The 25,460-nt window shown below is 61.1% G+C and overlaps 2 protein-coding genes across 8 annotated transcripts in view; both read left to right on the forward strand.

Annotated features, from left to right (window-relative positions):
- UROC1 (urocanate hydratase 1) overlaps positions 1-16,954 on the forward strand; it is a 34,615-nt gene extending 17,661 nt beyond the window's left edge. The window contains exons 15-21 of one of the 2 annotated variants that reach the window (XM_067755716.1): positions 368-438; positions 3,089-3,187; positions 4,740-4,839; positions 7,340-7,421; positions 11,784-11,883; positions 12,025-12,149; positions 12,601-16,954. In XM_067755716.1, the coding sequence (XP_067611817.1) occupies positions 368-438; positions 3,089-3,187; positions 4,740-4,839; positions 7,340-7,421; positions 11,784-11,883; positions 12,025-12,149; positions 12,601-12,685 (662 nt within the window). In that variant the 3' untranslated portion in view covers positions 12,686-16,954. The remainder of the gene's footprint in view (positions 1-367; positions 439-3,088; positions 3,188-4,739; positions 4,840-7,339; positions 7,422-11,783; positions 11,884-12,024; positions 12,150-12,600) is intronic. The other variant, XM_067755717.1, reaches the window with a different exon arrangement.
- A 1,239-nt stretch (positions 16,955-18,193) lies between these two features.
- ZXDC (ZXD family zinc finger C) overlaps positions 18,194-25,460 on the forward strand; it is a 28,370-nt gene continuing 21,103 nt past the window's right edge. For all 6 annotated transcript variants that reach the window (XM_067755710.1, XM_067755711.1, XM_067755712.1 and 3 more), the window contains exons 1-4: positions 18,194-19,083; positions 21,081-21,233; positions 21,321-21,399; positions 22,446-22,576. In XM_067755710.1, coding sequence (XP_067611811.1) covers positions 18,228-19,083; positions 21,081-21,233; positions 21,321-21,399; positions 22,446-22,576 — 1,219 coding nt within the window. In that variant the 5' untranslated portion in view covers positions 18,194-18,227. The remainder of the gene's footprint in view (positions 19,084-21,080; positions 21,234-21,320; positions 21,400-22,445; positions 22,577-25,460) is intronic.

Below are 25,460 nucleotides of genomic sequence, written 5' to 3' on the forward strand. Positions count from 1 at the left end.
TGCTGGTTGGAGATGCTGGCGCACGGTGACCCCCAGAGGCTCCAATAGACACCTGCCTGGCGGTGCTGGGCAGCCTGGACACGTGGTCCCTGGCCTGGCCCCATGGGCACAGGGCACATCCTTGGGTGGTGCCTGTTGATGGTGTTCTGGCTCCCTGTAGCTGGCCCTGTGTCCATCTGCGCCGTTCCCCCGTGTCCAGGCCCCTCTGCGTCTCCGTGTCACAGCTGCTCCAGGCCATCTGTGGGTCCGTCTGTGGACACAGACGGGTGCCTCTGCCCTGCAGCCTGCGCGAGGAGGGTCTGTGCCGCCCCCCACCGTGGGGCAGGGGCTGCTGGTGCCTGTGACACCCTTTCCCCTCTCCCTGCAGTGAATCCGGCTGTGGAGCAGCAGTACATGGACAACATCCGCTGGATCCGGGAGGCCTCCCAGCACCGGCTGGTGAGGGCTCAGCCTGGCGGGGGCAGGGTGGGCAGCTGGACCGTGCCCGGGGTGAGGTGCTGCTTGCCACCTGGGCCAGTTAGGTGATGTCCCCACTGGCCACCTAACCCAGGGGCCGCTGGGCAGAGAAGCCCAGGACCTTTCAGAAGGGGGCCTGGGCTCCGGGGCAGCAACCAGGGTCAGGCAGGTCTTTCCTCCCCTCACTCCCCTGCTGGGCCCTGGAGCCAGGTCTCCCGGCTTCTCCGCTGTGTGACCTGGGGTGAGTGGCTTGGCCTCTCTGAGCCTCCCGTCCTGTCTGCGCGGTGGAGATGCTGGAGGCGGCGCGTGCCCCCTGGCTGTGGTGTGGGGCTTGGAGCAGGCCCTCTGACGCTCTGCGGGGCCAGGGCTGGGGGGACGGGCGTTTCCGTGACTGTGAGCGTGACCACCAATCGGGTGACTCGAGGTGGGGACTGGTTTACACGAACCCGTCAGAAGGGTGCCTCTGAGGAGCTGACTTGTGGATTCAGGTCTAAGTGGGGTTGGGGGCTAGGTGGGGGGAGTGACAGTGGGGGAAGCGGAGGGGTCAGCCAGTGCACAGGCCTGAGGAGACAGCCAACCGGATGCACCAGGGCAAAGTGAGAAATGGGCGTGTGGGTCACAGGCCTCTGACCACAGACCCTGATGGCCGGATGCCGCCACCACGTCTGGACCAGTGGGTCCTTGGCCTGGGCTTCAGCCAGGCCTCCCCCGAGCTCTGAGCCCCCTCTCCTGGGCTTCCTGGTCCAGGCCTGTCCAGCCAGGCTGCCGCCGCCTCCTGGCCCAGCGGTCACAAATGCATTTCTCCACAAAACCCTTCATGCCAGCTACCTGGAGCCTGAGATGCCCACGGCCGTCACTGTTGGACTTGAGGGCCTGGGCCTGGGAGGGTGGGGCAAGAGGTGGAGATGGGGGGCCAGTGCAGGGAGGCCTGGAGAGGAGGGCCACGACCACCGAGAAGGGGCCGGCAGGGTTGCAGGGCTGAGGGCGTGTGGGCGGCCAGCTGGACGCCCCCCCAACCTGCGAGCAGGACCCTCTCTTTGTGTTTGAGTTAAAGTTACCTGGACATTGTGTCTTTCCCCCTTGTTTCAGGTTGCCCTCCCCCCTCCCCCCTCCCTCCCCCCCACTCCCTCCCTCCCTCGTCTCTCGTGAAAGTTGGTGATCACAGAAGGTTGTCCTTTTAACATTTTACTTGTTTCTTTTAATGTACACTCTCGGCAACGCTGGCAGTCCTGGGTCAGTTCCTCCCATTTTCTGTTTGTGGATCCGGGAAATCTGAAAGGCTGCCATGCTGGTTTACGGTACAGTTTCTCCAAAAAGGATTCGAGGCAGCTGGCGCAAATAAACCAAGGCCTTTGGGTGGAAAGCGGGAGGCCGAGGAAGCCCCAGGCTGACTGAGAGGCTGGCGTGCGCGGGCCTCCTGTGGACGCCCCCCCCCGCCCCGCCGTGCTTCACCCCATCCCTGGGCGGCTGAGGGAAACACCTGCACCCCCTTTGCAGAATCCAGGGTTTCTCAGTCTCGGCACTGCTGACATCTGGGGCCAGGTGAATTTGTGTTGATTGTGGTAAATTTACATAGCATAAAATTTACCATTTGACCCATTTTGAAGGTACGACTCAGTGGCGTTAAGCACATACACTGTTGTACGACCATCAGCACCGTCATCTCCAGAACTTTCTCATCTTCCCCAGCTGAAGCTCTGTCCCCGTCAGACCCTAGCTCCCTCTCCCCTCCCCTCTCCTTCTGTGTCTGGCTTATTTCCGTGAGCTTGATATCCTCAAGGTTCATCCACGTTGTCACATGTCAGGATTTCCTTCCTTTTTAAGCGGAATCGTGTTCCCTGTGTGTATGGACCACACCTTTTCTATCCATCACCGGCCATGGACATGGGTTGCTTCCCCCTCTTGGCTACTGTGAATGATGCTGCTGTGAACATGGGCGCTACTACCTCTTCGAGCGCCTGGGGGCTGGAGATTCTTGGTCACGGGGACCATAGTCTAGCAGCGTCCCTACCCATGCCAGCAGCACCCAAATGTCCACAGTCATCCCCAGAGGTCGCCCGGCTGAGAGCCACTGTGCTAACGATGACGCTGTGCTAGCAGTGACAACGCCAACATGAACAACAGTTCATTTTCGGGAGCCTTTGTCTCCCGCAGTGAGTGCCCCCCAGCTCCAAAGGGGCTGCATCCTGGTGGCGGTGCGCAGGGGCTCAGCCTCCCCGGCCCGTTTCCTCACCTGTGCAACGGGGCCTGTGATGAGCACAGTAGCGTCTTCCTCACAGACTCACTAAGGAGATTCTGGGTGCCAAGCTGGAGCAAGGCAGACACGTCAGAACCGCCTCGTGGGGTGCTGAGGTTACTCTGGTGGGAAGGGTCGAGCGGGGTGACGCCCACAGGAGGTGATATCCCCGGAGACAGGCGAGTCAGGGTCCCGGAGGCCCCTGGGGCTAACCCTGCGGGGATGGGTCAGGAGGGACATCTGGGGGCCCAGACTGCACGTGGACACGCGGGCCAGGACGTGAGTGCTGGACTCCAGGGCCGCCTCCTGCCTCCCTGGAGGCGGCCGTCTGACTGCTGGTGGCCGTGTCTCCCGAGCGTCCCCCGCGTCGGTCAGCTCTCACCCTTCTCTCCGCAGGTGGTGGGCTCCCAGGCCAGGATCCTGTACTCGGACCAGAAAGGCCGTGTGGCCATCGCCGTGGCCTTCAACCAAGCCATCGCCCGTGGGAAGATCAAGGTGGGCTGTCCTGTGCTTGGGAGGGGCTCCCCTGCCTCCCCACCAGGCCAGCCCAGGCCCGGGAGGGAGGAGGCCCGTCCTCAAGCCCAGGCTCTGGCAACTCGGTCCCTGCTGTGTGACTTTGGGCAGTCAGGGGCCCTCTCTGAACCTCTTATCAGAAAAGAGGCTCCCATAACCTCAGAACGTGGCTTTTCCACGAGTGTCTCACGTGGCTTTGTTAAATCGTCCCTTTCAAACCATGACAACCTTCCCTGCTTTTCCCCATTTCCCTCCTGGTCAGCCCTGCCCACCTCGCTCAGTGCATGCGCACTTCCTGCTGTGGTGCTACAGTGCTGGCAGGGCAGAGACAGCATCTTAGTCCTTCCTCCCTCCCTCCTTCCCCCTCCCCCTTCCCTCCTTCCCTCCCCCTCCTTCCCTCCCTCCCTCCTTCCCTCCCCCATCCCCCTCCCCCTTCCCTCCCTCCTTCCCCCTCCCCCCTCCCCCTTCCGTCCCCCATCCCTCCTTCCCTCCCCTCCCTCCTTCCCTCCCCTCCCTCCTTCCCTCCCCTCCCTCCTTCCCTCCCCTCCCTCCTTTCCTACCCCTCCCTCCTTCCCTCCCCCTCCCCTTCCCTCCCCTTCCCTCCCTCCTTCTCTCCTTCCCTCCCCCTCCTTCCCTCCCTCCCTCCTTCCCTCCCCCTTCCCTCCCCCTCCCCCTTCCCTCCTTCCCTCCCCCTTCCATCCCTTCCCCCTTCCGTCCCCCATCCCTCCTTCCCTCCCCTCCCTCCTTCCCTCCCCTCCCTCCTTTCCTACCCCTCCCTCCTTCCCTCCCCCCCACCTCCCCTCCCTCCTTCCCCGTCTCTCCTTCCCTCCCCCCCCACTCCTTCCCAAGCGCCCCCTGGTGCCAGCCTTGCTGCAGCACTGCTGTGCAGAGGACAAGGTAGACAGGGTCCTGCCTGGTGCTGGTGGAGGCACACTTGGACATGCAGGCAAACGTATCAGTTCAGGGGATCTCAGTGGTACCAAGCTCTGTGAATGAGGTGACATGTGGGGTGACAGGGGTCAGGATGGCCTGCTGCCTTGCAGACGCAGAGCGGAGGCCTGAGTATCCAGAAGGTGCCGGAATACTGCACAGGTGGTTCATGGCAGAGGTGAAGAGGGGGAGCATACTTGGCCTCTTCAAGGGCAGGGCAGCTCCTCGGACGCTGAAGCCGTGAATTCCCGGTACCTCTAGTGCCGTCGAAACACCAGGCTGTCCCTTACAGCCCTGTGACATCGGGGAGGTGTCCTGTCCTCTCCGGGCCTCAGTTTTCGTCTACAAAGTGGGTGTGGTGACAGTGTGGGTGGGGTTGAGGAGACTCGAACCCAGCACCTGGAGAGCACATGGGGCTCCAGGTGGCTGGAAAGTGCGTCCCTGAGCAGCCGCGGGGGCAACAGAAGCCCTGCGCTTCCTCCCGCCGAAGGTCTGCTTTTCAGGGGCATCCGAAGGGCATCGGGTGTGCCCTGTCCCTTGATCTCTGCCCTGTGCTGGGCAGTGGACACGGGTAGCTGACCTCTTGTGTCCTCCCACACTGCAGGCACCGGTGGTCCTGAGCCGAGACCACCACGACGTAAGCGGCACAGACAGCCCGTTTAGGGAGACCTCCAACATCCGTGACGGCTCTGCCTTCTGTGCGGGTGAGGAGCACAGCAAACTTAAGCTTTTTCTCTGTTGGATTGTATTTAACGATCAAGGGATTCATTCAGTCGGTTGTGGTGTTGCCAGAAAGGTGCTGGCCTCTGAGAGGCATGGCACGGGGTGGCCAGCCCAGGACGGAGGGAGGGATCCTGGGATGCGGGCTCAGTTGTAAACCAGGGCGGGTGCCAGGTGGCCCAGCTAGGTGGATGCCCGAGACCCGGGTGCCCCTGGGCCGCGTTCAGGGAGGGACTGCTGCTGCTGCAGCCGCTGCGATTGTTACTGTCGCCCCAGAGCTTCTGCGCTCCGGTCCTGGGGGGCCTTCTGGTTCCCAGCACCTGCAGCTCCTCTCATTATGGACGGGATCCCAAGGGAAGGAGGTGGACGGTCAGGAGCACCCCCCACATCACTTTGTTTTGAGGGATTGGATCCACTCCGTCTAAGTTATGGAATTCACGTGTATAGAGTCGTGTTCCTTCATTATCTTCTTCACGTCTGTGGGGTCCGCTGTGTTCTTCCTGGTGTTGGTCGTTTGTGGCTTCTTTCTTTTTCCTTTATGAGTCTGGCTAGAAGTTTATCATTTTTATTGAGATTCTCAAGAAGCTTTTAGTTTAAATGATTTTTTAAATTGCTTTTCTGCTTCCAAATTCACGGATTTGTACTCTAATCTTTAGTATGACCTTCTTCCTATTTACTTTGGGTTTAATTTGGTTTTCTTTCTCTGGTGTCATGAGGTGGAAGCTGAGGTTACTGATTTTAAACCTTTTTTCTTTTCTAATAAGAGTGAATTTGAATTTCCCTCTAAACACTGCTTTAGCTGCATCCCACAAATTCTTACATAATATATTTTTATTATCATTCAGTTCAAAATATTTTAAATTTCCTTTGAGACATTCTCTTGGACCCACGAGTGATTGAGAAGTATCTTTTTAAATTTTCAAGTTTGGGGAGATTTTTCTGATGTCTTTCTGTTACTGACTTTTGATTTAATTCCATTGTAGTCTGAGAGCTCACTGTGTATTCATTCTGTTCTTTTAAATTTGTTAAGGTTGTATTGGTCCATCTTGGGGCACGTGGGAAGGTGTCTTCTGCGGTTACTTGGGGGCTTGTTCTTTAAATGTCAATGAGGTCACGTCAGTTGGTGATGCTGTTCCTGGTGTCCAGGTCCTTACTGACTTTCTGCTGACTTGTTCCATAAATTACTGACAGACGGGTGATGAAGTTCCCAACTGTGTGTGTGGATTTGTCTGTTCTCTTTTCAGTTCTCATCCACTTTGCCATGTGTTTTTTTTGTTTGTTTTTTTTTTGCGGTACGCGGGCCTCTCACTGTTGTGGCCTCTCCCGTCGCGGAGCACAGGCTCCGGACGCGCAGGCTCAGCGGCCATGGCTCACGGGCCCAGCCGCTCCGCGGCACGTGGGATCCTCCCGGACCGGGGCACGAACCCGTGTCCCCTGCATCGGCAGGCGGACTCTCAGCCACTGCGCCACCAGGGAAGCCCTGCCACCTGTGTTTTAGAGCGGTGTTGTTAGGTGTGCCCTTGTTTAGGTTTACTGTCTCTTCTTGGAGAATTGACCGCTATCATCGTGTGATGTCCCTGTTTATCCCTGATAATACTGCTGGCTCTGAAGTTCTCTGATATCAATGTGGTTTACATTCGTGTCCTTTGGCCACGGTAACAACATACCACAGACTTAGAGGCTGGAAACGGCACAAATGTGTTCCCTCGCAGCTCTGAAGGTCTAAAGTCTGAAGTCAGTTTCTCGGGGCTTAAGTTGAGGTGCGGGCAGGGCTGTGACGTCTCAGGACACTGCAGGGGAGAATCTGCTCCCTGGCCTTTTCCAGGTCCTAGAGCTGCTTTTCTTGTATCTCATAGCCCTGCACTAGGACGAAAGTATTCCCAGGACCCCCTCCTCTTCTCTGTGGGCACAGTGGGGGTTTGGAGGAAGAGCCCGCCGGAAGGTGCCGACCCCTTCTGTCCGTGTCCCCAGGGGCCTCGGTCTCAGGCAAGCTGAGGCTTGTCACTCAGCGAGTCCTTAGACACGGGTGAGGCACGGGTTCCGTTTCCGTGCAGGTGCCTGCCTCCCCACAGAGTTCTGGGCAGGTGCCTGCCTCCCCACAGAGTTCTGGGTAGCTGGCCGCCCTGGGACCTCGGGCCTCTGAGGGGCCGAGGACAGTTGGTGATTTGCAGTTTGCCCCCAATTTAGCGTGTTTGCTCTAAGGGTGGGACGGACGCTCTTTGCCATCTGAGCTGACACTGCCACCACATCCCTTTGAATTCCTTTGCCCTTCGTGCCTCTGGGGCGCTGTACCTGGCACCGGAGAGAAGACAGCAGGGGGCGACAGTGCTCGTCGGGCACTCGTTCATTGTCCTGCTTTGCTTGGCTCTGAAAATACAAATTTCGCTGTTCCTGCAGTTGCCCTGCCTTGTTCCCATCCGTCCCTCAGACCCTGGCCCGGCCTGGCTGCCTTCCTTGGGGGCTGACGGGGCTCTGTTTCCACAGACATGGCCGTGCAGAACTTCGTGGGAGATGCGTTCCGGGGAGCCACCTGGGTTGCCCTGCACAACGGCGGGGGTGTCGGCTGGTAAGGAGGTTTCTGGGGGCCGGTGGTGCAGCTGGGGCTCCTGTGGAAGGCTCGGGGGTCTCCTCCAGGGTCCTGGGCCTGCTTCCTGGAGCTCCCGCTACCGAGGGCTCCTCGTGTGAGCTGGAAATGGGGGCCTTGCCCAACACCCCACCTTTGGGGTCTCACCCGTCGCGCGGGACACCAAGGCCTGCCGTGGACGCCGTAAATCACCCTTCCCTGTCGTTTTCATGCTGCTTTCACAGATGTTTTCCAGGGAATGCTCAGCACTCTCCTGGCCCCGTCCTTTCACTCCGCCAGGGGCTGGGCTGGGAGGCGGGGACCTGGGTTCTGGGCTCCCTGTGTCCTGGCCCCTCTCTACCCAGCCAGGCCTGTTTCCAGCCCACGCCGCGAGGGAGCTAGGGCTTCTGGGAGGCTCCCTTCTGGGCGACAGATGCAGTTCCCTCGTGGGGACGTCCCTATAATTCTGCACCCAGTTCCAACCCGAGGGGGTTTTCTGACACCAGCTGCGTGTCCTGCAGTTCCACTCAGTTCCAACACTGTCAGCACAGAGATAACGTCAGATCCCACGGCTGAGGGCTCAGTCCCACAGGGCTGTCCCCCACCCACCTGCCGACTCCAGTCACATGTGCACAGTATTACCCGTGCTTCCGACCCACCAGCTGCAGATCAGGGGTCCCTGCAGCCGCTTCCTCGGGTTCCACTGGTTTGCTAGAGCAGCTCACAGAACGCAGGGAACCCATTTAGTCACTGGATTTCTGATTTACTACAAAAGATATCAAAGGATGTGAATCTGTAGCTGGATGAGGAGATACACGAATTGAGGACCCAAAGGGACCCTGTGGGGCTGGGGCCGGGCACGGCAGCACGTGGAAGCACTCTGGCTCCCCAGCCTGGGCGCTCTCTGAACCCGCTCCTTCGGGGTTTCTCTGGAGGGTTCCTTACACGGGCGGGATTGACTGCATCACGGCCACTGGTGACTGATTCCGCCTCCAGCCCCCCTGCCCTCCCGGAAGGTCAGGGGCTGGGACCCACGTTCCAGGCCTCTGATCACACGGCGGCTCCACTGGCATCCAGCCCCATCCTTGGGTGGTTTCCCAGAGTCAGCTCATCAGCATAAGGAAAGACACCTTCATCCCTCTCAGCAGAGGAAATTCCAAGGGTTTTGGGAGCTCCGTGCCAGGAACGGTGGGCAAAGACCAAATACGTCTTTCTTGTTATAAACCGTGATGTCATATTTGCTGCTAAGAACGATGAATAACTAACGTTTACTGCAAGTGGACCGCATGGCAAGCATTTGAATCCCCTGTCTCACCCACTCCTGGAAAAGAAATGCATCTACAGATGCGGAAACTGAGGCAGCAGGCAGCTGGGGCTACACCTGTGCGCGTGGCCTCTGGGCGGGGGTGGGGGTGGGGGGGTCGCCTGGGGAGCTCTGGTCGCGTGGGATTCCTGGCTCCTCAGAGCAGCAGGGGGCGCCGTGGCCCCGCAGAGGAAGACAGCTGCCCAGGCCCGGCCACCTCTGAGCTGACCTCTGAGCCCGTTTTGGCCGGATCAAGCCTGGACTTGCCCTCCAGAGCCAAGTCCTTCACGCTGCAGCTTCCAGAGTGTCCCCGGGGGCTGGCTTGGCCTTGGGCCCTTCGAGGCCGGAATTCCGAGCTGCAGCCCAGTCAGGTGGCTCTCATGAATGGAAAATGTGATCGGATCGCGTGTCCTTTCAGAGACACAGGCTGGAGAAAACCAGGACGGGAGGGAGCGCCTGGCGTGTTGGCACTGGGTTTGCTGAGTCATGCTGCAGGTGCAAGAGCAGCTCTGAAGGGGGCCGGAGGTGCTGGTGGAGCCAGATATGGACCCAGATCTGTTGTCCCTGGATTCGCGACATTGGTGACAGGACCGCAGAAGGCAGGACGGAGCCCCCCGAGAAAGTGTGCAGGACAGTGCTTGCCGCTGACCCTGCACGGGGCTCCCAGAGCGGGGTCCCCTCTCACTGCCAGGCTGCCCTAGGCTCTGACAGGGCGCGACCGGCGAGGCGCTGGCCCCGAGGCCCTCGGTCGTGGCCGCCCTCGAGGGCTCCTTTGGAAAGTGCCTCAGATTCACCGGGAATCCATCAGACACAGACGTGCATGATTTAATCCACCAGATACTGCTGCAAACCTTCCTGTGAAGATCAGCGGGAAAAATCTGTCCCATGCCTGTTCTTCCTTCCGTCTCCAGCTATAGTTTTTGCCTTCTTGTATGGAAAAGCAAGTGTCTAAGTCATAAGCCACTGATACCTCTCAGTTTGCGTTCCCGTTTCTGAGCTGGTCAGTGTCGGCACTGGGTCGCTCTGCGGCCCCTGCTCTGCCCAGTCTGCTCTGACTGTGTGCTGGGGTGTGTCCTGTGCTGCCCGCCCGCGGTCCCTGCCGTCTGCTCCTTTTAGACAGGGCGCAGAGCGGGAGAGTCGGCAGTCAGTCCCTGGTCTCGGCGGGTTGGACGGCTGCGTAGAGCCTGTGTGGTTCCGTCCCTCCAGGGAGGGTCCGGGCCTTCCCCTCAGTCCCTGTGTCCCTGCCTTCTGTCCTCACACCTGGTCCAACCCCCGGGGGTTTGAGGAATAAGTGCACCGTCTTTATCTGGATAAGATGCTGTTTCCTCACTAGAGCATATCTCGAACCCGGCTGTGCATGGGGCTCCCCAAGGAGCTTGTTTCTCCTGGACAAATGGTCACGGTAGCAGCATGCTTTGCGGGCTAGCGGTGGAGATTAGTCGCGGCAGCTAAGGCTCCTATGGTGCACGACCTGTGCACGGGTGTCTCCAGAGACACTCGTCGAATCACCTCGATGGTCCCACCTATGAGGCAGCAGCACCGAGAATGTGACTCTGCCTGGGGTTCCCGGCAAAGCCACCCGCAGTCACTTGTGAAGGAGCCAGGACAGGCCCCGCCCTGCCGAGGCCCCCCTCCCGTGAACGTGAACCGTCACTGTGTGTGCACCGTGGGCGCCACAGTTCCCGGCATGAAGATTCCTGTTTGCATAACCTCTTCAGCCCTGGCCGGTATCACTGCCTGAAACCCAGGGCTTCCGGGCTGCTGGGCCAGAGTTACAGACTCTGCTGTTTTGCTTTGAGTCGCTCTCCCAGGGTCCTGTTCCTGAGTTGCGTGCTCTTGTTCATCTTATAATGTTGAGTGCTTCCTTCCTTAGTACATCTGGCACTGACTCTTGGTACATGTGACATAGGGTTCTGCTTTTATGTCCTTCTCAACGGGACCGTTCTCTGTCCAGCAACTGCTCCGGGATACAGGTTCTCCTTTCTTGCTGTCTTCCTGGGCCCTGGACTGCTCCAGGCAGGGTTTGCAGAGGTCCCCTGGAGCTGGGCACCTTTGCTCTCTGACCATCTGGGCTTCGGGCTACCAAAATGAAAGATGTCGTTCTAATCTCCAAAAGTCCTCTCTGGTCAAAGGACTGTGGCTGCCGCCTGCTTTGTCCTCTGATCCTCGGCACCAGCCTCTGACGAGCGAGTGGTGACGACCTTGAATCCGTGCAGAGCCCCCTCCACCACAGGGGCCACGGGAAGTGCTGGGAGCCCGCTCGCGGGCACAGGGCGGCCGGCTGCAGGGACGCGGGCCCGGGCGCAGGAGTTCCGCTTCCGCTCCCTGGGTGGGATGGGAACCGGCTGAGGTTGTCGGGAGGGTCCAGCTGGGCAGAGAAGGGGGTGAGGCCGGAGGGGCCAGAGGATCTGAGAGCTGAGCCTGGCAGTAAAACCTGGCAGGAGCTGACAAGATTGAGGGCGTTTCGTGTGTGTGTAACCGAAAGGGGCTGGAGGGTCAGGGATGTGAGCTGGGCAGGAGCCTTGGAGAAAGCCGTGGAGGGTGAGGATGAATCCCGGGGCTTCAGGAAGGACGCAGTCTCCGTGGCTGATGGGGAGGAACTGCGGGGCAAGCAGCGGGAGAGGACGGGCACTGGCCCACGTGGATGATGAGAATGGAATGACAGCTCTCAGGGACGAGGGACCCCAGAGCACGTCAAACCCGGGAGAGGAGGTGGTCCAGCAAATGCTGGGCATCCGGGAACTCGGCCCTCAAATCAAGTAATCAGGACCCCGAATGCGAGTACAGGAGGACGAGCGCGAAGGACGGCAGGAAGAGAGCCACGTGGGGGCCCGGAAGAGGCGGCCCCGCCCCCCACGGAGGCGACACGTGGGGGCCCGGAAGGGGGCCTGGGGTCTGTGGGTGGAGCGCGGAGGCACGAGCCGGCAGCCTGCATCCCTCGGTCGTTAGGCACAGGCAGGCTCCGGGCTGCGGGGCTGTTTCCCCAGACAGCGCTTCCGAAGCAGGCCTGCCCCTCGCAGGGTCGGACCCAGCGTGACCTGGGAACCTTTTGCCTCTCGCAGGGGTGAGGTGATCAACGGGGGATTTGGCCTTGTGCTGGACGGGACCCAGGAGGCTGAGCAGAAGGCCAAGATGATGCTCAGCTGGGACGTCTCCAACGGAGTGAGTGACCCCCTGGCCCCTCCCCGTCAGTGGCCCTGCCCCCCTCCCAGAAAACAGTCCGGAGCCCCCGCTGCTCCTGTGTCTCCCCTCCAGCCACCGCCAGGGTTTCCCTCCTCTTCAGACGGGCTCTTTCCCGCCCAGCCTGTGTCCGCAGGGGGCCTGGGCGGTGTCGCTCGCGTGCCTGCTTGTGCGTGCGCGTGTGGTGCGGGGCTCCAGCCGTCTCTATGGCCACGCGGGCCTGAAGGGGGAAGCAGCACGAATGCGAGGTCAGGGGGTGATGGGGGGTATTTGCAGATGGGAGTGGAATGGGGAAGGGCTTGGGAGCGCTGCGCTAGGGTTAGACTTGGGTGGCCCAGGAGAGTGGAGGGGCGGAGCCCCAGCAGAGGGGGCTGGTCCTCGTCCGGAAGGCGGTGCGGCAGTGAGGGAATGGCTGGGGGAGTTGGGGAGTGGCAGGAAGGCAGCCAGAGGTGGGGGGAGGGCCGAGGCCACCGTCCAGGGGGCCCTGAGGACGCTGGGCCTGGCCTGGGGCCCCTGCCCGAGGTGGGTGGGGGGGAGTTCGGGCAGAAGGATGGCCAGTGTCACGCCGTCACAGGCGGGTGGGTCAGTTTTCTGGCCAAGAGAGGAGGAGGTGTGACCTGGGAACGCCTGGTGGGAACCCACTGACCCGCCGACGACGTGGCACCTACACTGCACGCCCTCTCCCCGCCCCGCCGGCAGGTGGCCCGCCGCTGCTGGTCCGGGAACCCGAAGGCCTACGAGATCATCTGCCGGACGATGCAGGAGGACAGGGGCTTGGTGGTGACGCTGCCCCATGAGGTGGCGGATGAGCGTGTGCTCCAGCGGGCCCTGCGGCTGTGAGCGGGACCGAGAGCCCTGTGGTCCCCTCACCACCTCGGCCCCGCCCTCGCCTCACAGCCCGCCGGCTCCCTCCGCTACTCCCCGTGCTCTCCTGGGTCAGGAGCTGTGCTCACGCCCTCTTGGGGCTCACCACCCGGAGGGAGTGTCACTGCGCCCCCAGCTTACAGCTGAGGCCAGGGGGCGGGGACCTCTGCTGTCCCCACGCGGCTCCCTGGGGACCGGGAAGGCAGTGGGGGTCTTCTTCAGGGCTGGGTGCTCAGGTCTGGCGCCGAGTGGGCTCGGGGGGCTGGTGCCGTGAAAGTGGCCGAGTGGGGCACTGACCAGTCCTTGGGGCCGCCTGCTGTCCCTCCTCCCGCCAAGGGCCAGGTGCTCCTTTGGCCAGGCTCTCGCCCATCGCCCCGCCTTCCCCCGACCGACCGACCGACTGGTGTGGGACCGCCAGGTGACCAGGCAGAGACGGCCTGGCCCGGGCCGGCGGTCCACGCCCGAGACCTGCGACCTCGCTGCACAGAGAGGCCAGGTCCTCATTCTCCTTGGTTCCCACGACAGGCTCCAATTGAGAAAGAGATTGGGGGCCGGTCTCCAAGGAGCCGCAGAAAACTTGACACCCGCCCCCCACGTCTAGCCGGGGGGCCGAGTCCTCCCCACGGGCCATTCCACCTTCGCCTGAGCTAACAAAACCCCACTGTTGTCTGGGCAGCAACGTGCACGTAAAAAGTAGCCGATTTTCCAGCCGCCCTTGTAATTAGGAGTGACCGTTGGCCTGGTTCCGGCCCATGAGGCGACGTGGAAGTCTGCTGGGTGGGTCTTCCGGGAAAGCTGTAATAAAAACGGACAGGCGCGGCTGCATCGCTCTTTGCTTTTGCCCCTTCCTCCTGCCAGAACCTCAGGTGTGATGCCTGGGAGCACCGCAGCCCTGCTGTGAAGTGACCATGAGGCTCACCGCGGCACCTGGAGGCACGTGGAAAGGCCGAGGCGCCTGGGCTCCTGGCAGGCCCGGATGGCCTCCCCTTCTCCTTGGTCCTCACGTGCTAAAGCCATCCTGGGAGGGCTTCTCTTCCACACGGCGAGCACGGGGTCCAAATGGTCGTATCGCCGCCAACAAGTCTCCACGGAGGGCACCCTGCTGCGTGTATCTGTGCGGACATTCCCTGTTCCTAGGGAGAGACAAAGAGGATATGTCCAGTTTGAAGACCGGGCCCTCCCGTCATCCTTTCCCATCCAGCACCCTCGCTTATTCAGGACAGCCAGGCTCGGCCAGCCTCAGGGCAGGGTCTCAGGAGGCTTCCGGCCACGTGTGAGGGCTGCACACCCGCCCTAGGCGCCCTACTGAGGCCGCCAGTGAGCAGTCTCCTCCCCTGCCTCAGCTGCCAGCAGGGAGAAGGGACAGCTGACACCCAGAGCGGAGCCGCCACCGGGCCCGGGGGGAGTCAGGGCAGTGGCCGCAGCCTGGGTCACCAGCCACTGCAGCCGCTGACGTTTCAGCGCACCCGGAAAGTTCAGGGCGAAGAGCAGGGTGAGACTCTGTGTTCTGGGAAAACGGGCAGCACAGGCCCTCACAGGGTCAGGTGTTTTCTGGAGCAGTCGTTTATGAACCTGGATTCTCACCTCTTCCCACAATTAGAAAAGCACCAAAACCATTAACTTAGGTATTTGCTCCTTCCCACCAGCAGCAACCTTCTGCCAGCCTTCTTGAAGAAAGGAGAGGTGTGTAGTCCGCTCAGAAATGTTTTCATCAAAACAGTGAAGGTAGAAAACAGTCGGCCCTGATGGGCGTGAGTTCAGCTGCCTTCGAAACTGGGGCTTGTGAAAGTCTCCGGGCCCCTCCCGGGGCGCCCTCTGCTCCCTGGGAACGTGGACCCCCCCGGGAACAGAGGCTCTCCCTGCCGGCCAGCGCAGGCCGGTGCAGGAGGGCTCAGCTCTCTCGCCCTGGGCTTTCCAGAGGGGGCTCCTACCCTGGGGGCTGGCACTGGACTTGACCTGCACTCGCGTTCTATTTGCCCTGCCCTCTGTAAAAATTTTTTGACATTGTCACCGATTTTTAGAAATTGGGAAATTTCACTTAAAAAATCCAGATTTTGAGTTACTTAAAGAAGTCAAGAGATTAGGTGACGCCACGCGCTCGCCACCGCTGTGACGGCAATTAGCCGGAGGCCCCTTGGGTCGAGGCTTGTTTCACCCAAGTTACCGCAGCCCTGCAGCCTCTGCTGTCCTCCAGCGGCGAGGCCACGTGTGTTTGTTGTTTATTCTTGGACAGGAGCTGCTGATTTCTTACCCCTGCCTGTTCCCCACGTTTGTGTCACCTGCATGGCCTCTGTTGGGATTTGAATCTGTCTGTATTAGGGCTCTCTAGAGAACCAGCAGGAGGTATACCCGTACGTATATCCGTATGTGCCATAGATAGATGTCCATGTATAGAGGTAGATGCCGTCTATGTCACGTGCGCCGGAGGCCCAGGGAAGCCGGGGGCGCAGTTCAGCCCCAGCACCAGGGCCAGGGAGCCCGGGGCGCCGATGGTGTGAGTCCCCACCCAAGGCGGGAGATGAGAGGAGGGGTCCCAGCTCAAGAGGGAGGCAGAAAAAGGCAAGCTGCGTCTCCTCCCACCTTCTGTTTTGCATGACGCCTATCACTTTCTCTGGGGAGCCCCCCCCATTCAAATCCTAATCTCATCTGCAAACACCCTCGTGGACACACCCAGAAGCAAGGTGTAAAACGGCCCAGTCCACACGACGTGTAAAATTTACCGTCATGGCAATCTTTGATGGAGAAATTAACTCTGTGGTACGATGATTTACAATGAGAAATATGTGTTTGGTCTTCAGCCCTGTTTCTGGCCCAGAGCTCCTAAAACCCGTGGAATTTCCTAAGTGATGAGAGAGATGAGGTGTTTTGCTATTCGTAACAAGCCCCTTTCTGCCACACCTGAATCTATGTTTCCGAATTTGGGGCCTCACCTGAGATGGGGCTGGTCACCCGGGGACCCAACCTTGTGATTGGAGAGTTGAACTTTCAGTTTCCCACCCGCGACCTCCAGGGAGGGGAGAGGGGCTGGAGGTTGAATCAATCACTGATGGCCCATGATTTCATCCATTTCGCCTGTGTAAGGAAGGCTCCAGAAAAAAACAAAAGGAAGGGGATGCGGAGAGCTTCTGGGCTGGTGAAGCCCTGCAGATCCGGGGTGAGCGGCACACTGCAGAGGGAGCCCGAGTCCTTCCCCAGGCCTGGCCCTGCGCACCTCTTCCATCGGGCTGTTCTTGAGTTATGTCATTTCATGATAAGCCAGTGATTTAAGTAAAATGTTTCTCCGAGTTCTCTGAGCTGCTCTAGCAAGTTAATTGAACCCGAGGAGGGGGTCATGGGAACCCTCCATGTGTAGCCGGTGGGTCAGAAGCACAGGTGCCAACCTGACTTGCAATGGGCATCTGACGGCACTCTGGCAGGCCTGAGCACTTGAGCTGCGGGATCTCCTGGTAGATGGTGTCAGATGTGCCAACTGCCTGGTGGTGTTGGGGAAAAAAGCACATTGGAACGCCCGGCCCAGCCCAGCCCCACTCCTGCCACAGCTCCGGAAGGACTGCATGCTACCATTGGCCGTTCAGAGTCCACAGTGAGGCCTTTCAGCCTATCAGGTGCTGGGAGAGCAGCAGCTAGGCTGGTGGGGTTTCCCCCCAAATGCAAATATGACAAGTGCGCGTGTGTCCTCCGCTTCTCCTCCCCCGGCTGCCCCAAGGCCTCTCTACACCCACCTGCTCGGAGGGCAGGGCCTGGGTTACTGAGGGTGAACGCGCAGTGTCTGCGGTGCTCCTAATGCCCGGAATCGCTCTAGAATGTGCCTTTCTGTCTGTGCCTGAGACATCACCGAACCACCACCGGCAGTCAAGGCCAGGGAATGAGCTGCCCCTCTGCTCCTGCCTGCTTGTTGCAGGGTGGTTGGGAGGGCAAGGAGAGTCCTTGGCAAACGTTTAACAGGGCTCATTTCACCCATTTAAAAATGTTTTTAAAAATACTGTCAGCCTGGGCTTCCCTGGTGGCACAGTGGTTGAGAGTCCACCTGCCGATGCAGGAGACGCGGGTTCGTGCCCCGGTCCAGGGGGATCCCACATGCCGCGGAGCGGCTGGGCCCGTGAGCCATGGCCGCTGAGCCTGCGCGTCCGGAGCCTGTGCTCCGCAACGGGAGAGGCCACAGCAGTGAGACGCCTGCGTACCGCAAAAATTCTTACATATAAATGTTTCCTGTTCTTTTCAATATTATTGATGTACCTTATTTTATTTATTTATTGGCCGTGTGGAGAGACCTAAGTTCCCCAACCGGCATTGCAAGCGCGGAGTCCTAACCTCTGGACCACCAGGGAACTCCTGAAGTACCTTATTTCTTCTTTTTTAAAAATAAATTTATATATGGCTGCGTTGGGTCTTCGTTGCTGCACGCGGGCTTTTCTCTAATTGCGGCGAGCGGGGTCTATGTTGTGGTGCGCGGGCTTCTCATTGCCGTGGCTTCTCATTGGGGAGCACCGGCTCTAGGTGTGTGGCCTCCAGTAGTTGCGACATGCGGGCTTAGTTGCGGCAGGTGCGATCTTCCTGGACCAGGGATCGAATCCGTGACCCCCGCGTTGGCAGGCGGATTCTTAACCACTGCGCCAGGGAAGTCCCCCGAAGTACCGTATTTCTGAAGAACTTTTAATAATACAGCATTCCTCAATTTAACACACATTTACTGAGCGTCTCCACTGCTAGCATCTGGGCACACAGCTGTGAATGACTCGACAGGGTCACCGTCCTCACGGAGGCTTCACTGGAACAGGGACGAACGGAACAACTGCAGTTGAGACTTGTCTGAGGGGCGGGGGGGGGCACTCGGAGCGAGCCCCCCAGGCTGGAACCCGCTCGTCCTGCGGGAGGAGGGGGAGCGGGGCGGGGGTCCGGTGTGGGGAGCAAGGACAAAGCGGGGCCGCTCGGGGAGGGGGCGCAGCCGGACCTGCGCTTTGTTAGATCACGGGCGCGGCCGGCGGAGGACCGACCGGGGGCGGGGGCACGGCAGCCGCGGGGTCATCGTCCCGGAACGCGCGGGTGAGGCGCGGTCGGTCCGGGCGGGGACGAGATGCGAGGCAGCGCTCACTGAGGCGGCAGGACCGCTCAGAGCTACAAGCCGCCGGACCGTCCCCGACCCACGGTTCCGCCGGTTCCGCCGCGCGACCCGGCCGGGGGCGTAACCCCAGCCGCTAGCGACCCACCCTGTACCGCCCACCGCGCGGAGCCCTGACGTCACGCGGCCTGGGAGGCCCCGCGCCCCGCCCGCCGCTCTGCGCATGCGCGCCTCGGGCCGCCTCTGACGCGCGCCTGGGCCCCGCTCCGGCGCGCGCCGGGTCGCACTCCGCGCCGGGCTTTGGCGCCGACTCGCGTGCGTAGCGCACGGCGTCGCGCTCCTCGTGCGTGCGTGCGGGGTGGCGTTTCCGGCGAGGCGGTGGCTGGACGCGCAGCGGCCCAAGATGGACGCGCCGGCGCTGCTCGCAGCTGCGGCCCCGGCCCCACGCGGACCCCAGCTCGGCGGCGGCCCCGGCCGGACCCGCAGAACCCCGGGCTCAGCGCACCGCCGGCTGCTGCTGCTGCGGGACCCAGAGGACGGCGCGCAGGGGCCGCGGCGCGGGGAGGCCCGGCCGGCGGGCCCCGGCGGCGGCGACTCCTTCGTGGTGCTGCTGGAAGTGGCGCGCGGCGCGGCCGAAGCCCCGGGGCGGCGGGAGACCGAGCCCCAGCCCGGCGCCGCCGCGAGCCCGGCCGGCCGCCCTGCGCAGGTCCCCGGCGCCGCGCCTCTCGTGGGCCCCCGGGCCGCCGGCGGCCAGGACCTGCTGGTGCACCTGGAGCGTGGCGTCCTCGCGCTGGCCGCGCCGTCCCGGCGTCCGCCGCCCGGCCAGGAGGCCGCCAGCCCGGCAGGGGCCCGCCGCGCGTCCGCCGGCCCCGGCTACCGCTGCCCCGAGCCGCAGTGCGCGCTCGCCTTCGCCAAGAAGCACCAGCTCCAGGTGCACCTGCTGACGCACGGCGGCGGCCAGGGCCGGCGGCCCTTCAAGTGCCCGCTGGACGGCTGCGGCTGGGCCTTCACCACGTCGTACAAGCTCAAGCGGCACTTGCAGTCGCACGACAAGCTGCGGCCTTTCGGCTGCCCGGTGGGCGGCTGCGGCAAGAAGTTCACCACCGTGTACAACCTCAGGGCGCACATGAAGGGCCACGAGCAGGAGAGCCTGTTTAAGTGCGAGGTGTGCGCCGAGCGCTTCCCCACGCACGCCAAGCTCAGCTCGCACCAGCGCAGCCACTTCGAGCCCGAGCGGCCCTACAAGTGCGACTTTCCCGGTGAGCGGCGCCGGCGGGGCCCGGAGACGGGATGTTTGAGGCAGGTCTCGTCACTTAGAAAAGCTCCGTCCGGCGTGTAGGCGCGTGCCCCGGGCTGCAGGGACGCAGGGCCACGCGGCCCAGGCGAGGCGTTAAGGCGCCGAGGGGATGATCGCGGAGGTACGGTGCATCCACTATTGTGACGTTGAAAGCGTTGTTTCCTTCGGGCTTCACAGTTGCGTAAAGTTCTGAAAGTCGTCCTTATCTTCAGACGGAGAGACTGGTGGATGCTGTGGGCGGAGGGGTCTTTCTCTGCTGTGAGTGCCCTGAGCTCTCTACCGGGATAGGCAGCTCTAGCTGCTCTCGGGGGGAGTGTGTGTCTGCACGAGAGAAGGTTCCCGCCTGGGAAGGAGGGGCTGCGGTGCGGGGGCCACGCTGCAGAGCTAAGGCTGGGAATGGGGGCAGTGGGGCGGGCTGGGGGTAGAGTGCCCGAGGGCCTCCCAGGTGCCCTTCCTTAAAAGAGAAGCGCGAGTGTGTGCCCGGCGACCCTGTTGATGCGTCATGGACGCGGAGTGCGCTCCTTAGAATGTATGTTATGAAGTGCAGTCACGTGTGGGCTTTTGAAAGGGCGGAAGAAAATTCACATGTTACCAGGTTCCCGTGTTTTCTTCCCACGTGCCCTGGCCTGTCCTGTGCACCCCGTCTCCGTGGAGAGCATGGCTGTAGGCCACTGATTCCGAACGCTTGGTCCTGCACTCGGAATCTGGCGGCGGTCTGCGGACCGCCCTCTAGTAAAAAGCTCGGGGGCATCCTTCTGAGCCCAGGAGCACCGGGGTCCAGCCTGCTTCTGGGCACGGGGTCACCCTGGGGGTTTTGAGGTGAATGGTACGCGGGGTGTTGGTTTGAGGTGGGCGGGAGCAGGAGAGGGACCAGGGAAGCTGCGTGAATGTTCCGGACCGGAGGGTCCTGAGGGGTGACCCAGGTAGACGCAGTGGGGCGCTGAGGAGGCTCCAGTGGGAAGGATTGCAGAGCTGGGCCGGGAGGCTTGACTGTGGGTTGGGGGAAGGTGCTTCCTGCTGAGCCTGTTCAGACCTCCCTGCCGGAGTGTGAGAAGGCACCTAGGTCCGAAGTAAGGAATGGCTGGGGCTGCTGGGCACAGACAGGTTGATGCCCAAGAGGAGGCTTGGAAGGCATTCAGGAAGGTCAGCGTTTCCCGGTTACGTGTCGCTGTGAAAAGTGGGGTTCCCTGCGCTGTCCTGCAGAGTGCTGTGCGCACCTGGCAGCACCGTAAAGGCTCTGAGAAGCGCTGCAGCGCAGACTCCTGGTCAGCGTCTCGTAGCCTCGTGTTTTCTGCCCTGTTTGAGCACTGAACCTGTCTGTCAAAGGAGAACTAGTGATGTGCAGAGTCTGGTGGCTCAGCCGGGGTTGACGATGCAGGTGGTGGAAAAAGGCCATGTGAGCGAAGATGACCCCAGTGACCCTTGACAGAGCAGGGAACCCCCAGGAAATGGACCAAAGGGAGAGAGAAGCGCGCTGTCAGAGGCCGGGCTGCCAGCCGCCAAGGACGTCCAGGGGACATTTACGAGGGTGGGGGATGCGGCCTCACTCTCACAGGTGAAAAAGTCCCAGGTGTTACTGCAGTCGTTTGCAGCCCTTCCAAGCTCAGCCTGACCAGGTGGAATCTTGTTCCTTAGTCTCTGAGTTCTCTCGTTGGGTTTCTGGGCTCACATGGGTGACCTGGGCGGTTGAGTTCCCACCGTGTCCACAGGGTCTGAGCTACAGAACTGGGGGCACAGCTGTGCTGGAGGACTTTCTCTTGATCCGGTGCTGTGTCTCCCGGTCACATGGGGACAGGTGGCCTGTGTGCACCCGTGGGCTGCTGCTTTCGCTGCGAAGGCTTTCACTGTCTGGAGATGCTCCTCAGTCGTCGTCCTCCGCGTCTGCCCCCGTGCACGCAGCGTCCTGGGGTGGCGATTCTCGTCACGCCAGTGAGCAGGGTTTGTGTTTTCTCTGTTCAGGCTGTGAGAAGACGTTCATCACAGTGAGCGCTCTGTTCTCCCATAACCGGGCCCACTTCAGGGAACAGGAACTCTTTTCTTGCTCCTTCCCTGGATGCAGCAAACAGTATGACAAAGCCTGTCGTCTGAAGATCCACCTGAGGAGCCACACAGGTGAGAAGCCGGGGGCGCCTGGACCCCCTCTGCCGCCGGCGCAGCTCACGTGTGTAATCACGTGGTGTGATTCTTTTCCTTCCTAAGGCGAGAGACCTTTCATCTGTGACTCTGACAGCTGCGGCTGGACCTTCACCAGCATGTCTAAGCTCCTGAGGCACAAGAGGTAATCTTTACATTCTGGTTGAACTGTCAGTTTTGAAAACAGGTGAGTTGTTCGTTAGTAGTAGAAGCCTATGGGTGGAATAACCTTTGGATTTTTGTAAGTTATAAAAAACAAACCAACGTGGATAACTTGGAGAATTCAGAAACCTTGTAAGAAGAAAACCACACAGAATCTGATCCCCCAGAGTCAGTGTTTTCTGTGTGTACTTGTTTTTAAGTTTAACTGGTATACTTAATATGCAATTTGATATTTAAAAAAAATTAAGGTTATAGACTAAGGCTTCGTCGTGTCTTTACAAACTTCCGGCGGCAGTGATGACGCCTTGGAGGACTGGGCCTCTGTGCAGGTGACACTCGGCGCCTGGCCTGTGTCCCTTGTTCGGGCTCTCAGCAGCTGTGACACTGAAGCTCTTGTTCTCCTGTTTTTGTTTCGTTTTGTTTTATACATTTATTTATTTTTATTTATTTTATCTTTGGCTGCGTTGGGTCTTCATTGCTGCGTGCAGGCTTTCTCTAGTTGCGGCGAGCGGGCGCTTCTCATTGTGGTGCGTGGCCTTCTCTTTGTGGTGGCTTCTCTTGTTGCCGAGCACGGGCTCTAGGTGCGCAGGCTTCAGTAGTTGCAGCCCATGGGCTCAGAAGTTGTGGCTCGCGGGCTCTAGAGCACAGGCTCAGTAGTTGTGGTGCATGGGCTTAGTTGCTCCACAGCATGTGGGATCCTCCCAGACCGGGGATCGAACCCATGTCCCCTGCATCGGCAGGCAGGTTCTTAGCCGCTGTACCACCAGGGAAGCCCCTTGTCCTGTTCTGCATTGGGAGCCAGGGAGGTTGGGTGGTTCGTCTGTACTTGCCCAGCTGGGATCTGAGGTGTCTACTTAGAATAAGGCTGTGTGTATGTGAGGTGGTGTCCCCTGCGGTGTGGACAGCCCGTGTACGAGCGGGGTTGCTGAGCGGCGGAAGCGGCTTCATCAGGGTCTCTGGGAGGCTGCTCCTCCTGAATGGAACGCTCTGCTTGTGAGTGGTCACTGCCTGTTGCTCTCTGTCCCGCAGGAAGCACGATGAGGACCGCCGCTTCCCCTGCCCCGTCGAGGGCTGCGGGAAGTCGTTCACCAGGGCCGAGCACCTCAAGGGCCACAGCGTCACCCACCTGGGCACCAAGCCCTTCGCGTGTCCTGTGGAAGGTAGGTGTGAGCCGGCCCCACGGCCGCCTGGACGCTATGCATGGAAGTTGCTTCGAGGTGCGTCGTGTCAACTGCACCGTGAGGTGGGCTCGGCTGGTTTTAGCCGGTGGCCGGGTCTTGGGAGCAGTGTGTCGGAAAGAGCAGATTCAGAGTGAGGCCGCGGGACTGGGCCCTGCGGGGGCACTCTGCTGAGTCCCGTCTGGGTTTGACGGTTGTGAGGATCCGCTGACGGAACGTGTGAAGAAAGCCCATTTCGGCACGTGGCGCGTGTCTCGGACTCCGTAGCCGTGGCTCCTCACGCTGGGACTGGACAGCAGTGAAGCCGGGCTGGCGTTTTAGAGGCGCGATTCCGGGACGGCGGGCCGGGTCCCTCGGGCTGTGAAGTTGAACGCTGGCTCCGCCCTCCCTGAATCAGTGACCTCAGGCAAGGCTCTCTGGGCTTCAGTTTCCTCACCTGGAGAAGGGGATACCAAAGACCCACTTCCAGCTGAGCAGTTTCTGGAATGTAGCCCAGGTGGTCTAATCAGACACAGGCCCGCATCTCCCCAGGGCTCCGGTTGGGGCCACAGGTACACAGCTAACATGCAGGGTGCTTGGCGCACAGAGGAGGTCACCCAGAGGGTTCTTGGGGTGGGGGAGTGGCTCCCGGTAGGCAGGGGCGGTGGAGGCAGAAGGGCCGGTGTGGGCAGCAGGCTGAGGGCTCTAGGCGGGGTGATGGGGCCACAGTGGAGGTTTAGGCTGAGCCTGGGGTCCTGGGCAGATGGGCCGGTGCCTGGGCAGGCGCTGGGAAGGGAGGGACGGCGTAGACAGCAGAGGCGCGAGTTAGAATGCATGGTGCCTGGCGAGGGTTCAGGAGCGGGTGCTGTGGAGGGGGTGGCGGCTGGGTCAGCGTCTCAGTTGAGACGGGGACACGGGGCACAGGCAGGAGGTGGGTGCGGACGCGCTGCGTTCCAGGAGCCCGCGGGCTTTGCTGACAGATGCTCGGGAGGCGGCGCAGGTGCTGCTGGGGCCTGAGAAGCGGGCTGGGGGCGGGACAGGTGCCGCGAAGGCGCCTGCGTGCGGCTCCCAGCCCTGCCTCTTCTCTGCTTCTGTCCAATGGGGCTGGTGGGGGCCCAGCTGGTCAGGGAGTTTAATTAAGGGCCGAGAGGACATCAGTAACCTGACGCTGCCGGCAGGTCGAACCCTGGGAACTGCCCTGCGTGCGGGTGGGCAAGCAGAGGGCGCCCCGGGAGGGGCCTGAGGAGGACGAGGAGGACGCGAGGGGCCAGGTGGGCACTGGGCCAAGAGAACACCAAGTTTGGGAAAGGAGGCAAGTGGGCCGGTGCGAGGAGGAGCTGAGGGGCCGCGGGCGGCTGGAGAGACCTTGGGGGGGGGGGTCTAACCCCTGCGGCGCTGGCGGCGCGGGTGGGCGGGGCGAGGCTTCCCTCCTTCTCGAGGGGATTGAGGCAAAGAGGAAGGGGCAGGGCTGGCGACGGAGGAGGCAGGATTTTCCTTTTGGTAAGTGCATCCTTGAGAGCTCTGCGCAGGTCTGACATAGAGGGTGACCGGCGGCGCGTGGTCAAGGGGGCGGCGGTGAAGGCGGGCTGGCGGAGGCATCCCAGAATCCTTTGTCACACTTGCTGAGAGCTGGCAGTTCTTGAGTCTGGGTGATTTCACCATCTTCTCTGGTTTTGTAGGCGTTTGGAACATTCTTAATAAGAAGTTAAGAAGCCGCCACTCCCCGCCGTTCCCGTAGTAGTAGCAGGAGGAGGAGAGGATGGGGAGCGCAGCACGGCAGGAGTGTGGACGGGGGCGGCCTGAGGGCGGCGTGAGCCTGGTGGGGCTTCTCTGGGCCTCCAGCCTGCCGTGGAGCCCACGGAACGTGGGTGCGAGCTGGGCAGACTCCTGAGGAGCTGGGTTTGGAGGGAAGTCTGTCTTTGACAAGTTGCTTCTGCCCTTCCCCTGGCGGGGTGGTAGCGTGGTAGAAATGGGTGGGGCTGTGTGTGACTATCCTTAATTTGTAAAGCAGTAACACAAGTCTCAATAGATTATGTTGTAATTGGGAAAACGTAGTCGTTGACACACATGAAAAAATGGTCATGCTTCTGATCATCAAAGGAAATACAAATTGAAATGATACCTGCGTTGTTCCCTGTGGAATTGGCAAGCATCTCCACAAGTAGAAACTCTGCTGGCGGCAGCATGGCGACGTCCCTGTGGTGGTCGACCCTGCCCTCGGGAAGGCTCTGTGAGGGTCCCAGCTGGGAGGGGGTGTGGAGCACGCGTGGCGACAGGGCCCCCGGGGGCAAGACCAGAGATGTCTCTTCTCTGTTGTCTTTCCCAAGTGCCCTGTCCTGAGCCTGACCTGGCAAACGTGTGTGAAGTTTTGTTTGAAAATGAAATCAGTTCAGGGGTAGCAGAGCCCTTACTGCCGTGGCCGTTTCCTCTCTGCGTAGCCTCTTTTCCTGCAGTAGCCCTCCTCCGGCCCCCAGCGACCCCGTCGCCTTCCCTGACATGCTGTAGCGTGATAGCGCAGTGGCGTCCTTCCTGGGCGTCCTGAGTACCGTGGAGGCCCCGCTTTACAGAGGGGGTCGAGACGGCCGTACACGGGTGGCCTGGCAGCCCCTCGGCCGCACCTCCTTGCTGTGGTGGCCACGCCGCCCGGCACCTCAGACGTGACCTGTCTCCTGAGACCTTCCCTCCTCTGCTCCCGGCACGCTGGGCGGCCTGACCCCGGGCTTTAGTCCGCCTGTGTTAGGACAGCCGGCTGCTTATGTGTCCCTACCAGGTGACGAGCTTGTGGCCGTCAGGAACCCCTCTTCCCTCCTGTGACCCCGCCGTGCCGAGCTCCAGCAGTGGGACGTTGGGGCGTGAAGGAGGGCGGCTGTATCTCTGGGTCTGCCCC

The sequence above is a fragment of the Pseudorca crassidens genome, chromosome 10 (assembly GCF_039906515.1).
Source record: "Pseudorca crassidens isolate mPseCra1 chromosome 10, mPseCra1.hap1, whole genome shotgun sequence".
Lineage (NCBI taxonomy): Eukaryota > Metazoa > Chordata > Mammalia > Artiodactyla > Delphinidae > Pseudorca > Pseudorca crassidens.